Raw genomic sequence first — 16,833 nt, 5'->3', positions numbered from 1 at the left:
CTAGCATCATCTCTCAATACATGCTGTCATGCTGCTTTCTTTTACCTCCTCTTCTTTGTGCATTTTCTTCCTGCCCCTCAAATACTCTTCTTTCCCTTGTCTACCTGATGAATTCTAACATAACCCTGTCTATGAAGCCTTTACTGATGTTCCTAGACTGAGTTGTCTGTTCTTTGTTCCCCAGCACTTTGTTTATACTTCTGTATAACCCTAATTACTGCATTATCATTTTATTTACTTGTGTGTCTTACTTAGAATGGGACATCTTTATGGCAAATATTTTGCTGTGTTGATCTTGATATCCCAAACACCCAAGATAGTAGGTGTTCTATAAGTAAACAATTAGTGGTGGGTGTTCTGAAAAGAGGGTTAGCAGTGAGTATTCTCACCACTTGTTTCCTTGTTGTCTTTTGCAGCTGTGCATGCCCAAAGGGCTGGCATTCAAGACCCAGGCTGATCCCAGAGAGCCCCAGTTCCATGCCTTTATTATCACAAGGGAGGATGGCTCTCGGACATTTGGGTTTGCCCTCACATTTTATGAGGAGGTGACTAGCAAGCAGATCTGCAGTGCAATGCAGACGCTCTACCACATGCATAATGCTGAGTATGATGTCATACATGCTCATCCTGCTGATGGCCGAGACCATAGTGACATGGAGGATGGTGAAGGCACTCCTGGGACCAAGCTGCAGCGCTTCAACTCCTACGACATTAGCCGGGACACACTATACGTCTCTAAGTGCATCTGCCTTATCACACCCATGTCCTTCATGAAAGCATGCCGGAGTGTTCTGGAACAACTTCACCAGGCAGTTACTTCACCTCAGCCTCCTCCACTGCCCCTTGAGAGCTACATATACAACGTACTCTATGAGGTGCCACTCCCACCTCCCGGCCGGTCTTTGAAGTTTTCTGGGGTCTATGGGCCAATAATCTGCCAGAGACCAAGTACCAGTGAGCTTCCCCTATTCGACTTTCCTGTCAAAGAAGTCTTTGAACTGCTTGGGGTGGAGAATGTGTTTCAACTTTTTACTTGTGCTCTTCTGGAGTTTCAGATTCTGCTCTATTCACAGCGTAAGTCAGTGCTTACTAGAGTTCTCTTCCTGCATAGGGCCTCCATTTCCAAATCTGATACAGTGGGGCTGACTATAAAGGTCAAGGGCTGTTATAATTTGAGTAAAACTCAGATCTTTTGCAGGTTTGTGGTAGATGGCAAACCAGTGGGTCATGAAAGGAATAACATTTCTTATTGGCTATCATCATGGCCTTCTGTTGGCCACACAGTCTGGGAAGGGAACCCTGCCCCCTGATACCTCTTCTGATTGATGTTAAAAGAGAAGGGCATGAGCCCTGGCCGGTTTGGCTCAGCGGTTAGAGCATAGGCCTGCGGTCCCGAGAGACCTGGGTTGGGTTCCCGCTAAGGCGCGTACCTCGGTTGCAGTTTGTCCCTGGCCCTGGTTAGTTGTGCGGGTGGCAGCCACTCGATGTGTCTCTTTCACGTCGATGTTTCTCTCTCTCTCTCTGTTCCTCTCTCTCCCTCCCACTCTACCTGATCAAAAAATGGAAAAATGTCCTCAGGTGAGGATAAAAAAAAAAAAAGAAGAGCATGAGGTGATGGTCATAGGAAACTGACTTACAATCAGTCGTATTCTATCATTCTGAAGAGTTATTTCTGCCCTTTCCTTAGCCTGACAGTAAAGTTGAGGATTCACAATGACCCTTCATATAGTATTTGAAAAAGTGAAGATGTGTTACATCTTTTTGTTTGTTGTAACTAAACTGTTTTTATAAATGAAAGGTTAAGTGACTGAGCAGCAGATTTGAACATAATAATAAAGTAGACCAGAAGGAAACAAATGTTTATCAAATGACCCAAACAAGTAACATAACATTTATTCTTTCAGTATATATTTATTGAGAGCCTGCTGTGTGCCAAGTAAAAATCCTTTCTATATGCCCTGGCTGGTTTGGCTCAGCAGTTGGAGCGTCTACCCGAGGACCAGTGAGTCGCAGGTTCCATTCCAGTCAAGGGCACGTACCTCAGTTGCAGTTCGTCTCTGGCTGTGGTCGGGGTCGTGTGGGAGGCAACCAGTCGATGTGTCTCTCTCACATCGATGTTTCTCTCTCTCCCTCTCTCTATCTCCCTCCCACTCTATCTGAAGAAAAACGGAAAAATATCTTTGGGTGAGGATTTAAAAAAAAAATCCTATAATGGAATTCATATTTTAGTGGAGAAAGAGAGGTGATTAAATAAATGAATAAATAAAATTTATAGTATGTTAAGATGGTAGTAAGTTCTGTGGAGAAAAAAATAGGGAAGAGGGTGGTATTTGGGGAAGGGATGTTCCCATTTTCAGTAGAGTAGTTCAGGCCTCTCTGAGTGACCCATGTTTTTTTAAAATAATTTTTCTTTTTTGATTTGAGAGAGAGAGAGAGAGAGAAACATCGATGAAAGAGAACATCGATTGGCTGTCTCCTGCATGCCTCCCACTGAGGACTGGGCCCACAACCTGGGCATATGCCCTGACCGGGAATCGAACCAGGGATCTCCTGGTGCATGGATCGATGCTCAAACAGTAAGCCACACCAGCCAGGCTAAGTGATCCATGTTAATATCTGTAGGAGAAGTATTTAGGCAAAGGGCCCAGGAAGTATAAAGGTTCTGAGACAAGAATGTGTTTGCTTTGTTTAAGAATAGTAAGGAAATCGGGTGGATGGAATGGAGTGAGAGACCAGGACTGTAATAACAGATGGTGTTAGAAACTTAATAGGAGGCCAGATTGTACAAAGTTTTGTAGGCCATTGTAAAGACTTTGTTGTTCTGAGATGCATAGTCATTGGAAGTTTTAAGTTTTTTTTACTTTATTTTGAAATAATATCAATCTTATGAAAGAGTTGCAAGAAGTATTCAGAGAGCTCTTTGAAGAACAGTTCACCACCCGGCCGGTGTGGCTCAGTGGATTGAGTGTCGCCCTATTGACTGAGAGGTCCTGGTTTGATTCCCGGTCAGGGCACATACCTGGGTTGTGGGCTTGGTCCCCAGCAGAAGGCATGCAGGAAGTAGCCGATTGATGTTTCTGTCTCCCATCGATGTTTCTATCTCTCTCTCTCTCCTTTCCTCTTTCTCTAAAATATTGATAAAAATGTAAAACAGAGAGTTATTGTAGATACCATATTGCCTGACTCCTAAATGCTTCAGCTTAAGAACAAGTACATTTTCTTAAATAACCATAGTATGATTACTAAATTTAGGAAGTTTAACACTGATAAAATACTATATTCAAGTTTTACCATTGTCCAATAATGTTTGTTGTTATAATTTTTTTATTCCTGATCTGCAATCTAGTTCATAACATGCATTGCTTTTTTAAAAAAATGTTTTTAATAATATTTTAGAGAGAGAGGAAGGGAGAGAGAGAGACAGAAACATTGATATGAAAGAAACATCTATCGGCTGTCTCCTGCACGCCTCCCACTGGGGACAGAGCCTGAAACCCAGGCATGTGCCCTGACTGGAAATCGAACCAGGACCTCTCAGTCCATGGGACAATGCTCAGTCCACTGAGCCACACCAGCTGGGCTTCATTGCTTTTAGTTGTCAGTTCTTTATGTGTTCAAAGACATTGATGTTTTTTAAGAGTACAGGCAAGATATTTTGTAAAATGTTCCTCGATTTGGGTCTATCTGATGTTTTCTCATGATTAGATTCAAGTTATAAAGTTTTGTTTGGAATGTCACAGAGGTGTTGTTGTGATTCTAATCTCAGTGCATTATATGAGGAGGCACATAATGTCTACTTTTATCATTATAGAAGGTACGTATTTGCTAATGTTAATTTGATCACTTGGTTAAGATGTCTGCCAAAATTCTTAACTGGAAAGTTATCTTTTTTCCCCTTTGCAATTAATAACTAATTTGTGGGGAGCTATTTTGAAACTAAATATACTGTTTCTCTTCTAAGTTTTGCCTGATAGTTTTAACATCAATTGATGATTGTATTCGGAATCAGTTATTCCTTGATGGTTACAAAATAATGATTTTTTTCTAACTCCATCTATTATACTGTATTTCTTTTTTAAAAAAATTCTCACCCAAGGACATGGCTTTATTGATTATATAGAGAGAAGAAAGGAGAGAGAGTCAGAGAAATATCGATTGGTTGCCTCCTGCACTCGCTGTGACTGGGGATTGAACCTAGGTATGTGCTCTGACTGGAATCCAACCCACAACCTTTTGGTGTATGGGACAATGCTCCAACTGACTAAGCCACACCTGCCAGGGCTATCCTATATTTCTTTTTCTTTCTTCCTTTTTTCATTTATCTTCAGACAAAGATGGAGGGGGAGAGAGAAAGAGAGAGAGAAACATTGATGTGAGAGAAACACATCGATTGGTTGCCTCCCACATGACCCTGACTCGGGCTGGGGATCGAACCTGCAACCTAGGTACATGCCCTTGACTGGGAATTGAACCCATGATCCTTTGGTCACTGGGCTGATACTCTAATCACCTGGCCGGGGCTATACTGTATTTCTTTCTCTCTCTCTCTCTCTTTTTAAATTTTATTGATTTTTAGAGAGAGAGGAACGGAGAGGGAGAAAGAGAGAGAGAAACCTCAAGGAGAGACACATTGATTGACTGCCTCCTGCAAGCCCCCCACTGGGGATCGAGACTGCAACCTGGGTATGTGCCCTGACTGGGAATTGAATTGGCGACTTTTTGGTCATGGGTGGATGCTTAACCACTGGGCCACACTGGCTGGGCTAATTGGCATTTTACTATAAGGAAGAACATTACATCTTGTTTCTTTGTTAGTTTGTTATTGTATGGACTCATAGAATTTATCTCAATCAGTAGGTTATACATTACTATAATTATTTATTTTGGTGCTCAGATTGTTCCAGATTTGGTCCATGGGAAAAGGAATGATGTTTAACCTAGATCAGTGGCTGGTATATAATGGATACTCAATAAATGTTTATTGAATGAATGAATAACTTATGCTTATTAACGGGAACACTCCAACTACTGTATTAAGAGGCTATCACCAGCCCTGGCCGGTTTGGCTCAGCGGTTAGAGCATCGGCTTGTGGTCCTGAGAGACCCGGGTTCGGTTCCCGCAAAGGGCACGTACCTCATTTGCAGTTTGTCCCCAGCCCTGGTTGGGTCGTGTGGGTGGCAACCACTCGACGTGTCCCTTTCACGTCGATGTTTCTCTCACTCTCTCTCCCTCCCACACTCTATCTGAACAAAAAGTAGAAAAAATGACCTCGGGTGAGGATAAAAAAAAAAGAGGCTATCACCAAAGGGGTTATGGAGGAAAGCAGAGTCCAGTTAGGAAGTCATTGCAATAATCCAGGTAAGAGATGATATTAACTGAGACAATGAAGGTAGCAGAGGTAACAGCGAATTATTATGAAATGGTTGGATTCTGGATATAGTTTGAAGGTGAAGTAATGGAGGTGAAGTAAGGGCATGCACCCCATATAAAGTGGACAGCCACTAATTAGCTCCAGTTAATTTTGTGTGGGAATGCTGGCCTAATGTTGCTAGATCTTCCAGTTTTTCATGAGGACCCAGATTTTTTTCCCTTAAATCTCTGATTTTTAAACATTGGCAACAGTATTCTTGTTAAACAATACAGGCTAAATAAAAAGTATCTGTTGGCTGAATGTGGTTCCTGAGGCTTCACCTTGCAACTTCTGATTTAAAATTAGAAGTTTCAGACTCCTATCTCTGGGTGAAGTATAGATTTGCACAAGTCATGTTGATTTCTCAGTTATGGTTTTTTGACTGGAACTTGGCAAAAATACTTGGAAACAGACTTAGTTGAATAGTGAAGACTGGTTTAGAACAGATTAGGAAGGAGTAAACCAAACCAGATAGGGTGTTAGAAAGTGCAGTGGCATTTAGGGAACTGTAAAGTGGTAGGCATGTGTAAAGGTGGGAAAAGGAGGATTAAAACCAGAAATATTACAGGTAACATTTTCCATCAGAGCTTCTTTTATTTCCCAGATGTACATTATTGTATTTATAATAAGACTTTTAAGAGGTTCGAAGGCAATGGAGAAGGTTTGTGTGTAGAATCAAGTTGAACTCAGGATGCAACGTCATGCTTAGTACAGCCAAGAAAAAGCTTTTTAAAAACTTTCTGGGCATTGTTGAGCATAGCTGAAGCAAAATGGAGTGGCCTTTTATTGGATGTAGGTTATGCTCTTTATTATTAATAGAGCATTATAAACAATTCAGATTGGTTTTCTTGAAATAATTTTTATGATTCAAAGGCCTTATGTGGATGAAAATCTCTCTGGCTTGCCAAAAACATGCCATCACTACTCACAGTTTGTGTTGCCCACTGCATGTCCTGCCTTCTGAATTGAAAAGAGGTGTTGGGGAGAAGGAATGCAGGTGAAATTTAAGTCTTTAAAAGTCTAAACCTTTGGATGATTGAACTGGCAGTTGTAAACAGTGTTATTTTAAATTTGTGTGGATCAGTTTCTTTACCACTGGATAGTATTTATTCTTTAGTCCTATAGGGATAGCTTTTAAAAATTATTTTATTTTATTTATTTATTACACTTTTTGTTAATCCTCAGCAGAGGATATTTTTTCTATTACTTTTTAGAGTCAGCAGAAGTGGGCATGGGGAGAGAGAGAGAGATCAGTGTGAGAGAGACACATCGATTGGTTGCCTCCTCTACATGCCCTGACCAGGGCCAGGGATCAAACTTGCAACCCAGGTATGTCCTTGACCAGGAATCGAACCCGTGACCCTTTGGTGGGTGGGCTGATGCTCTGTCTACTGAGCCACACTGTCCAGGATTAATTTTATTTTATTTATTTTTTATCCTCACCTGAGGATATATTTATGGATTATATATAGAGAGGAAGGGAGAAAGAGAGAGAGAGAGGGAGAAAGAAACATTGACATGAGAGAGAAACATCTGTTGGTTGCTTCTGAGCACAGGCCCTGACCGGCGATTGAACCTGCAACCTAGGTATGTGCCCAGACTGAGAATAGAACCCACAGCCTTTAGGTGTACAGAACAGCGCTCCAACCAACTGAGCCATCTGGCCAGGCCAAGATACCTTTATAATAGCTTATTTTTTAGTGGTTGTTTTAAAATTATATAGAGAACAGATTTTTTTTTTTTATGATGTGACTTAATAGGGTAGTGAATTGGATAATTGAAAAAGTCATTTAAGTCTGGAAGTCCTAAAAATGATACATACATCTACTAAACATTTTATTTTAACTTACAATATAAGTGTATAGTCACCAGTCTTTTGATGAAGGGTCTAGGCATTTCCTTTGATTATGGTTCACTAATCAGATGTCTATATTGTTTTTCTTGCATAAACAACACCCATACATAATTCATTCACTAGGTTTTCCAGATACCATTTTTTAAAAATGGAGCAAGAACTTAGGAACTTTGCAAAAGAACCAAAGTGGAGGCTACCTGTAGATTGTTACAGTATTCCCTAGTTTGTACTTTATTGCCGCATGATATTCCTAATTCACTTATAGTATTTTTAGTGACTTTGCATTACTGAGTCTTTTTAATACATTTAATTTTGTTTTCAGAGAAACTTTTCTTTCTTTTGCCTTCATATTTTACCATTTATTTACATACTGTTTGGTTCAAATTATATAATCCAGTTATAAGTTCAACTAGCACAAACAAATTGCTGACATTACTTTTTTTTATTGCAAAAATAATGTATGATCAAGGCATATAATCAAAACAATTCCAAAGGTAGTAAAATGAAATTTTTCTTCTCTCTCTCCTGTGGTAGCCACAGATCAAGTTTCTTGTGTATCCTTAATGAAAATAATAGTTTTAAAAACAAATAAATAATAAGTGGACAAACAGTGCAGAGAAAGTTCTAAGTTTCCTTCTGTTTGATCTAGAGTCCTACCCATGTGATCTCTTAAGTTTTTTAATGTCCTCCTCCCAAATATTTTTAAACAATGCACTATTTTTATGTAAATGTTGAGTGTAATTTAATTTTTTATTACATTTATTGTGACATTGGTTAATAGGGTCATATAGATTTCAAGTGTACATTACTATGATACATAATCTGTATATTGCATTGGGTACCCACCACCCAATGTCAAATCATTTTTCTTCTGGAATGCAGCAAAAACAATAATAAGAGAGAGGTTTATATCATTGCAGGCCTATCTTAAGAAATAAGAGAAATCCCAAGTTAACAACCTAACATTACATCTTAAACGGCTAGAAGAAGAAGAGCAAAAGCAACCTTAAGTCAGCAGAAGAAAGGAAATAATAGAAATTAGAGCAAAATTGAATGAAATAGAGAACAAAAAGACTATACAAAAAATTAATACAACAAAGAGCTGGTTCTTTGAAAAGATTAATAAAATTGATAAACCCCTAGCCAGACTCGCTAGGGGAAGAAGAGAAAAGACTTAATATAAACAAAATCAGAAATGAAAGAGAAGTTACCACAGACATCACAGATATACAAAGGATCATAATAGAATACTATGAAGGACTGTGTGCTACCAAATTCAGTAACCTAGAAGAAATGAATAAATTAATAGAAATATATAACCTTCCTAGGCTGAATCATGAAGAAATGGAAATTCTAATAGACTGGTAAACACATGTATTAATTTTAATATCTTTAAAAATTAAACATATACATTATATTTTAAAATTTTTAACACTTTGTTTTTCTTTATTGATTTTAGAGAGAGAGAAAAGGAGAGGGAGAGATAGAAACATCGATGAGAGAGAACATCGATTGACCACCTCCTGCATGCCCTCCACTGGGGATTGGGCCCAAACCTGGGCATGTGTCATGAACGGGAGTCGAACTGGCGACCTCTTGGTGCATGGGTTGACACTCAACCACTGAGCCACACCAGCCGGGCTAAAATTAATTTTAACATACCCATACATAAGTGTTTTAAACTATGGTATATTAAAACTTGGAAAAAAGTGTTTCAGTAACATGGTAGAAATTTAAAACCTTACAAAAGGGTGTGTAGTGAAAAGTGTAAGACTTTCACCTGTGGCCCCTGGTTTTCCTTCAGGAGGATTACCATTTCCTTCCAGACACAGTTATGCACATATAACATGTATACAAATGGGAGCATACTAATTGTTTTGTACTTTCTCTCATTTACTAATACTAATATCTTGGAGATATCAGGACATAGGATTAGGTTGTTTCCTAAGAACAAAGAGTACATGAGAAAACAGCCTTATTCGTACAATTCACAGAAGTGCAAGTATGCAAGAACAGTTTATAATTCAGTTTCTGATGTTCAGGAACTGCCCTGCAGTTTGTTTAGGAGTGAACTTGTTTAGGAGTAGAACGATCCCAAGTCTATCTTTGCACAGCGACATGTTATAAAATGCCCTGATGCCTTTCTGCTCACCACTTAGTGGTGGTAGTAATCCCAGAATGTTTTGTAGTATCTCCTTTATGGGAGCTGTGAGAGAACCTGGACAGTTGCCTGGAGCTGAAGTGTCTCCAGTTGATTTTGATTGGCTGACATGCTTTGAGTACAGATGACCTTCAGCTGCTTCCTATTTATTAGTTTCACCTTCTTGGAACCATGCACACATAGGCAATAGCAAAGGAAGTAATGATTTTATTATTTATATTGGTGTATAGAAAAGGGTTTTGTGTGGTTGCTTACAACTCTTGGAAGTCAGCATCCTAGTGTGGTTACCACAGATTGCTGTATCCCCGAGGCATTGTTTATTAGGCCATTCTTCGAGGTGGGCTTTAGATTTTGTAACATATAAGAATGTAGAGAAAAAAGAAACCCACAACTCACACAGATCAGAAAGGCTATAAAATTCCAAATTCCTAGTATCTATAAAGCCAAACCACATACATTGAAAGCTGTTCAGCTTTGAAAGAGATTACCTCTCACACCCAAAAACGTTTTGTTTCTAACAAGTCCACAATTTCAAGGGCATCACAAGGAATTCTTCAGAGATTTCAATCTGAGGCAAATAAAGTTATCCACTGTAGCAGAAATAAGTGGGCTGAGTTTCAGATACTAGATTAGTTTCATCCAGAAGAGTAAGGAAAAATCAGAACTAGACTTCTCTACTATTGAAAAACCTGCTTTTATGGAGCAGAGAAAGCCCCTTTCTTCAGACTCTAGCATGCCGTTTTATGATTATAGAGGAGATGTTCACAGACACTGTAGCTGGTGCCAAGGAGCCTCATGACAAAGGCATTTCAGGGACTCCTTTACTCAGAGTATCAGTTGGTCCTCTGTGAGATGTTACTGTCCTTGAGCAGACGTGTCAGGAATTCCAGCCACATAAAGCACCTGCTTTCTTGACTTTGGGTAAGAGAAAGAGAAAGCTTTTTGATTTTTTTTTCATGATTGAAAAGGCCTCTGTACATTCTACCCCCCCCCCTTTTTTTTTAATCCAGAAAAGGTATGTGTGTGTGTGCACACTGAAAAGAGAGTGCGGTTATTCAGTGTGATATTTATTCAAATATGTGTTTAAGAGCCAGTGTTGGAACATAGTAAAACTAGACCAGCTTTAAATATCACTTGAAGGTTTTCTGTGCTTTTACATTCTTTTGGTTTGTCTTAATTTTTAATTTTATTATTATTTTTTTTATCCTCACCCGAGGACATTTTTGCATTTTTTGTTCAGACAGAGCGGGAGGGAGAGAGAGGAAGAGAGAGAGAGAGAAACATCGATGTGAAGGGACACATCGAGTGGTTGCCACCCGCACGACCAACCAGGGCCGGGGACAAACTGCAACCGAGGTACGTGCCCTTAGCGGGAACCGAACCCGGGTCTCTCTGTACCGCAGGCCGACGCTCTAACCGCTGAGCCAAACCGGCCAGGGCTTAATTTTTAATTTTAAAATAAATTCTTATGATGCCTAAGATTTTCAAGATTATTGCTTGAATAGATTATTTACAGACATCCATATCTATAAAAAAGAGCTGGAAATATAAGAATTGAGGTCTCATCTGGAGAGTCATTAGAATTCTTCCAAATAATAATTATTAGAGTAATAATAGAGCACAAGAATTTCAGGAAAAAGCAGATAACCAGAGTTGTACGGATGCCCTATGGAACTGAGGTATCACAGAAAGGCTGAAAAAATTTTTTGTTTGTTTATTGATATTAGAGAGGAAGGGAGAGGAAGAGAGAGATAGAAACATCAGTGAGAGAGAACATTGATTGGCTGGCTACCTCCTGCATGCCCCCCAATGGGGATTGGGCCTAGAACCTGGGCATGTGCCCTGACCAGGAATTGAACCTGCAACCTCTCAGTGCATGGGTTGACGCTCAACCACTGAGCCACACTGGCTAGGCTGGAAAGCTTTTTGTTACTTATAACTCCTTTATGAACCAAGTTGTGATTTGTTTAAATAGTGGGGTGGGTTTTTAGAACATGAAACAACTTTAACCCTTATGAAAGGTCATCTGAAGCCAGCCATTCCAGAAGGATATTACTCAGATTATTTTTTTATGTTCCTTTTTGCCTGAAAAAGGACATACCATTTGTGAATAGTAATTTTTTTAGTTTTGATTTTAACTGGTCTATTTTATTGGCTTTGCCAATGTATTTATTACTCATTTTAAAAAATAAAACAGGTCTAGAAATTGTATTGTGAAGAAGAGCTAAACTTTGAGCATAAGTCTTTCCCTCCATACTATCTCTGACCTAGAATAAGTTTTGAGCCATGAAAGTCTGTCTTGTGAGTCTTTCAAATTCTAGGGGCGTATTAAAATAACCCATTTGTATTGTTCTCATTCAAGTAAGGTTGCAGCTCCTTAGAGAATGCACACATATCTGAGTGGTAAAAAAGCCTCTTTGGGCTTCATGCTGAACAGAGACTCAAACTACTGTTCCTTTTCTTTTCATTTCAGTTCTGTTCAAGAGAATCTGCTTAACATTCTGTTAACATTCTGGTATAGCAAGGTGCTATTTATTATTTTTATTATATTTTCATACTAAATTTTATTATGAGCAGAGACCTGTATATGGGAGGGTATTATTATTATTTTTTATCCTCACCCAAGGACATTTTTCTTTGCATTTATCTTTAGATAGAGTGGGAGGGAGAGAGGGAGGAAGAGAGAGAGAGAAACATCGATGTGAGAGAGACACATTGAGTGGCTGCCACCCACATGACCCCAATCAGGGCCGGGGACAAACCGCAACCAAGGTATGTGCTCTTAGCAGGAACCGAACCCAGGACTCTCTGGTCTGCAGGCCAACACACTAACCGCTGAGCCAATCCAGCCAGGGCTGGGAGGGTATATTTTAACTTGTGATCCATTGAGGTCTCTGACACCCACTAGGGAATCATAGTTTGTGCATTCCCTTGCTGAAGTTTATTCTGATCTTTTCTAAATGTGAAATTGTGATTTTAACTTACTATTTGAGAAGGAAGTGCCTCGTTTTTTACTGGTTTGTGTGTGTTTTTGTTTTGACCTAGATTACCAGAGACTGATGACTGTGGCGGAGACAATTACAGCTCTCATGTTTCCTTTCCAGTGGCAGCATGTCTATGTCCCTATTCTCCCGGCTTCTCTCCTACATTTCTTAGATGCTCCTGTTCCATACCTGATGGGCTTGCATTCCAATGGCCTGGATGACCGGTCAAAGCTGGAGCTGCCTCAAGAGGTGAGAGAGCCCTGGCCTGTGTGCCCAGTGGTTAGAGTGTTGGCCCATGCACCAAAAGGTCACTGGTTCGATTTCTGGTCAAGGGCACATGCCTGGGTTGCAGGTTCAATCCCCGGCCCCAACCTTGTCAGGGCATGTGCAGTGTGGGAGGCAACCAATTGATGTGTCTCCATATCGATGTCTGTCTGTCTGTCTTTCTTTCTTTCTCTCCCCCCATTCCTTCCCTTCCACTCTAAAAATCAATGGAAAAAAATATCCTTGGGTGAGGATTAACAACAACAAAAACATGAGAGAAATGTGGAGCTTGAGTACTGATACCCCTGGCCCCAGTCTGGGATTGGAAGAGAAGGTTTTGGGATATGCCCACTGTGGTGTCACCAAGTTTATTTTCTTTTATTTTGGGGAACATTAATAACTTTCCAGGAAAAAAGTAAAATCAATGAACATTTAGCTCAGTTTATGTTACTCCAGAAAAACTGGTCATCTTTATCACCTGACATATGTATTGTAATCTCTGTGTTTATACAATTGTGAATTGCCTTTTTCATACAGTTTTCCAAACACAGTATTTTACACACTTTTAAAGATACTTATTTGAAACTCTTTTTATTATATAAAACTATAAACACACACAGAAGAGTAGCATAGGAATCTATATGTTCTCAGTGCCCAGCTTCAACAGTTACTATATGTTATATTTTACACTATATTTTATTTCTCTATCTTCCACCCCTTTATTTTAAGGAAATCCACAAAATATAATTTTATAACTACTGTAGTCAGATGGATAAATGGGTGGTTTTCTTTTACAGGCCACAGTTGATCTGTAAAAGTTGACTAGATCATTGGGATTCTTGTGGTACTGAGTCAGCTTTGAAAACTTTCCTTGTTCAATATAGGAAGGCCTTGAGAGAATGCTTTTCTTCTCTTGATGTGAGGTGGCCTGCTCCTCTTTCCTATTGTTTTAAATACCAAAAGAATGATTAAAAATATGTATTTATATGTTTACTTTATACTCCATTCTAAATAGATTTAAAGCATGATTAGAAATAAGATTGTTTTATTTTTAATTTTTTTAGAATTATTAGTTGAACTGGTCTATCTCTTTAGGTCATTTTTTGTGACTAGTGTGGTACTAGCTGGGGGAAGGGCTTTCTTGACTTTCTTAGACATTGGAAGGCCTGGAAAGAATACTTTGGAATATACATACACTGGTGTCAACATGATTCTTTCCTCTCTCTATCAGAATTTTGTTTTGGGAGGAAGATATTTGGGGTTTAATTGAAGAATATGAGTAAGGGGACCTCCAAAGAAGAGAGTATTCTTGTAGCATTGGATTTTAGCAGCATTTGTTTTGTTAGGCATGTCTGGGCAGCATGGTTGATGAAACCGCTGATAATTAGATCACATTTATAATATTTAAAGTATAGTCAAATGCATCTCGTTACTCTTTTTCTTCTTTAGTTTTAGAATTAAAATGTGTTCTTTTTAAAACAACTTATCTTTATTGTTAAATGTACAGATGTGCCCCCTTGACTCTCTCCTCCCCACTCCCACCCCACTCCTGCCTTCCACACTCTATTGTCTGTGTCTATTGGTTATGCATATATGCATATAAGTTCTTTGGTTTCTCTCTTCCTGCCCCACCTCCCCACTTCCTTTTGAGGTTTGTCAGTCTAACAACCAATTTGTACTTCTTAAGCCCTTCATCTTTTTCACCCATCCCCCTTACCTCCTCTCATCTGGCAACCAACGAAAAATTCTTTATCTATAAGTCTGTTTCTGTTCTGCTTGCTCATTTTGTTTGTAGATTCAATTGTTGATAGATGTGTATTTATTGCTATTTTATTGTTCATATTTTTTATCTTCTTCAAGAAGACCCTTCAACATTTCATATAATGCTGGTTTGGTGGTGAAACTCCTTTAGCTTTTTCTTGTCTTGGAAACTCTTTATATGGCCGTTGATTCTAAATGACAGCTTTGCGGGTTAGAGTAATCTTGGTTGTAGGTCCTTGCTTTTCATCACTTGAAATATTTCTTGCCACTTCCTTTGGGCCTGCAAAGTTTCTTTTGAGAAATCAGCTGACAGTCTTGTGGGAGTGCCTTTGGAGGTAACTAATTGCTTTTCTCTTGCTGTTTTTAAGATTCTCTCTTTGTTTTTAACCTTTTGCATTTTGATGATGGATATGTCTTGGTGTATACCTCTTTGGGTTCATCTTGTTTGGGATTCTCTGTGCTTCCTGGATTTGTATGTCTGTTTCCTTCACCAAGTTAGGGAAGTTTTCTGTCATTATTTTTTCAAATAGGTTTTCAGTTTCTTTCTCTCTCTCTTCTCCTTCTGGCACCCCCATGATGCAAATGTTGGTATGCTTGAAGTTGTCCCAGAGGATCCTTACACTATTCTCATTGTTAAAAATTCTTTGTTCTCATTGGGTGTTTTTGCTTCCTTATATTCCAAATTGATAGTTTGCTTCTTAGCTTCACCTACTCTACTATTGATTCCCTGTAAATTATTCTTTATTTTGGTCAGTGCATTCTTCATTTTAGACTGGTCCTTTTTTATGCTCTTGAGGTTCTCACTAAGTTCCTTGACATTCTCACTAAGTTCATTGAGCATCATTATAAGCAGTGTTTTGAACTCTGCATCTGTTAGATTGCTTATCTTCATTTTGTTTAGTTCTTTTCCTGGAGTTCTGTTCTTTCATTTGGGACATGTTTCTTTGTCTCCTCATTTTGGCTGCCTCCCTGTGTTTGTTTCTATGTATTAGGTAGAGTTGCTATGTGTCCTAGGCTTCCTAGGGTGGCCTGTTGTTGTAGGAGTCTTTTAGGGTCCAGTAGCATAGCCTTCCTGATCACCCCAGCTGGGCCCTCGAGGTGCACCCCTTGTGTGGACTGTCCACCCTTCTGTTGTAATTGAGTCTTGATTGCTGTTGGTACATCAATGGGAGGGATTTACTCAGGCTGATCAGGCTGATCAGCTGTGCCCACTGACCACTGACCTCTGACTACCTTGGAAGATCAGCTCTGCAGGGCCCACCACACAGAGCAAGACTTACTTCAGCAGGGCTCTGGTACCCACTGAAACCACTCCTTGAGTGTGTCACTTGTGGAGGTGGTTGGGTGGTGGTACTTCGATGTGATTTGAAGCTGTCTACTGGGTGTGCTGGCTCTGGGGCAAGGTCAGCCTCTGCCTGTGTTCTACCTGGGACCACCAGGCATAAACTATAAAGCGATCTACAGATGTCTACTTCTTGTGCTGGTCTTGGAAGTGCCCAGGTAAAGCCAGGCTGTGAACCAAGGCTGGCTGTTTCTAATGCCAGACGTGGCGCCACGTAGCTAGAGGTATGGGGCTCGCTGAGGCCAGGTGCTGTTTGTTTGAGAGAATTTAGGGAAATCTGAAGAGCCAAGACAGGCCAATCCAGTGGTAAAGCCATTGGAAACAGCTTGGGTGGGCCTGAAAGTTAGGTGGGGCAGTGCCTCAGGGAATCACCATGGTGGGGCAAACAGTGTGAGCCAGGTTGCTGGAGTTCCAGATATGGTGCACATCTGACTGCCCTGTGGGGGAAGGACTCACCAAAGGAACAGTGGCCTCCACCAGCACATCTGGCTGGGAGAAAGCTGTCTCTCCAGCTCTCGCCCCATTGCCAAACAACTCAGTTCTTGTTGGTGTGTCTCTGGTACCTTTCAAGCTGTGTCTCCCCCACACTGGAGCCAGTCTTGATGTGACTTCTTTAATTTTGTAGTTGTAGGACTTTTATTCAGCTTGATTTCAGGTGGTTTTCAAAATGTGTTCTTTGTAGCTGTTTTTTATGTCTGCCTCTTTTGCTCCTCTGATTCTTCTAGAGCTTTGTGCTATTTGGGATGGGACCAGATTAATTAAGGTAGAAAAGATCTAAATGATGAAGAAAACCATTGAGTTGGAGTATTGGGTTTTTCATGTGTATTTGTCTACTGTACTGATAAATATATATGAAGCATAGATACCAAAGAATGGAGAATGAGAAGCTTTTTGTTATTTGTTCTAAACAAATGCATATTTAATATTGATATTTTGCCCGGCCATTGTGGCTCAGTGGATTGAGCATCGTCTCATGGACTGAGAGGCCCCGGTTCAATTCCCTGTCAGGGGACATGTCTGGGTTATAGGCTTGATCCCAGTAGGGGGCATGCAGG

At 39.8% G+C, this 16,833-nt stretch overlaps 1 protein-coding gene across 3 annotated transcripts in view; it reads left to right on the top strand.

Annotated features, from left to right (window-relative positions):
- The window catches only part of DENND5A (DENN domain containing 5A), a 111,250-nt gene that overhangs the window by 48,201 nt on the left and 46,216 nt on the right, over positions 1-16,833 (top strand). For all 3 annotated transcript variants that reach the window (XM_036258062.1, XM_036258061.1, XM_036258063.1), the window contains exons 4-5: positions 417-1,074; positions 12,473-12,660. In XM_036258062.1, the coding sequence (XP_036113955.1) occupies positions 417-1,074; positions 12,473-12,660 (846 nt within the window). The remainder of the gene's footprint in view (positions 1-416; positions 1,075-12,472; positions 12,661-16,833) is intronic.

The sequence above is a fragment of the Molossus molossus genome, unplaced genomic scaffold, assembly GCF_014108415.1.
Source record: "Molossus molossus isolate mMolMol1 unplaced genomic scaffold, mMolMol1.p scaffold_m16_p_13, whole genome shotgun sequence".
NCBI lineage: Eukaryota > Metazoa > Chordata > Mammalia > Chiroptera > Molossidae > Molossus > Molossus molossus.
Note: the sequence above shows the minus strand (reverse complement) of the source record. Positions and strands in the feature narration are given on the sequence as shown.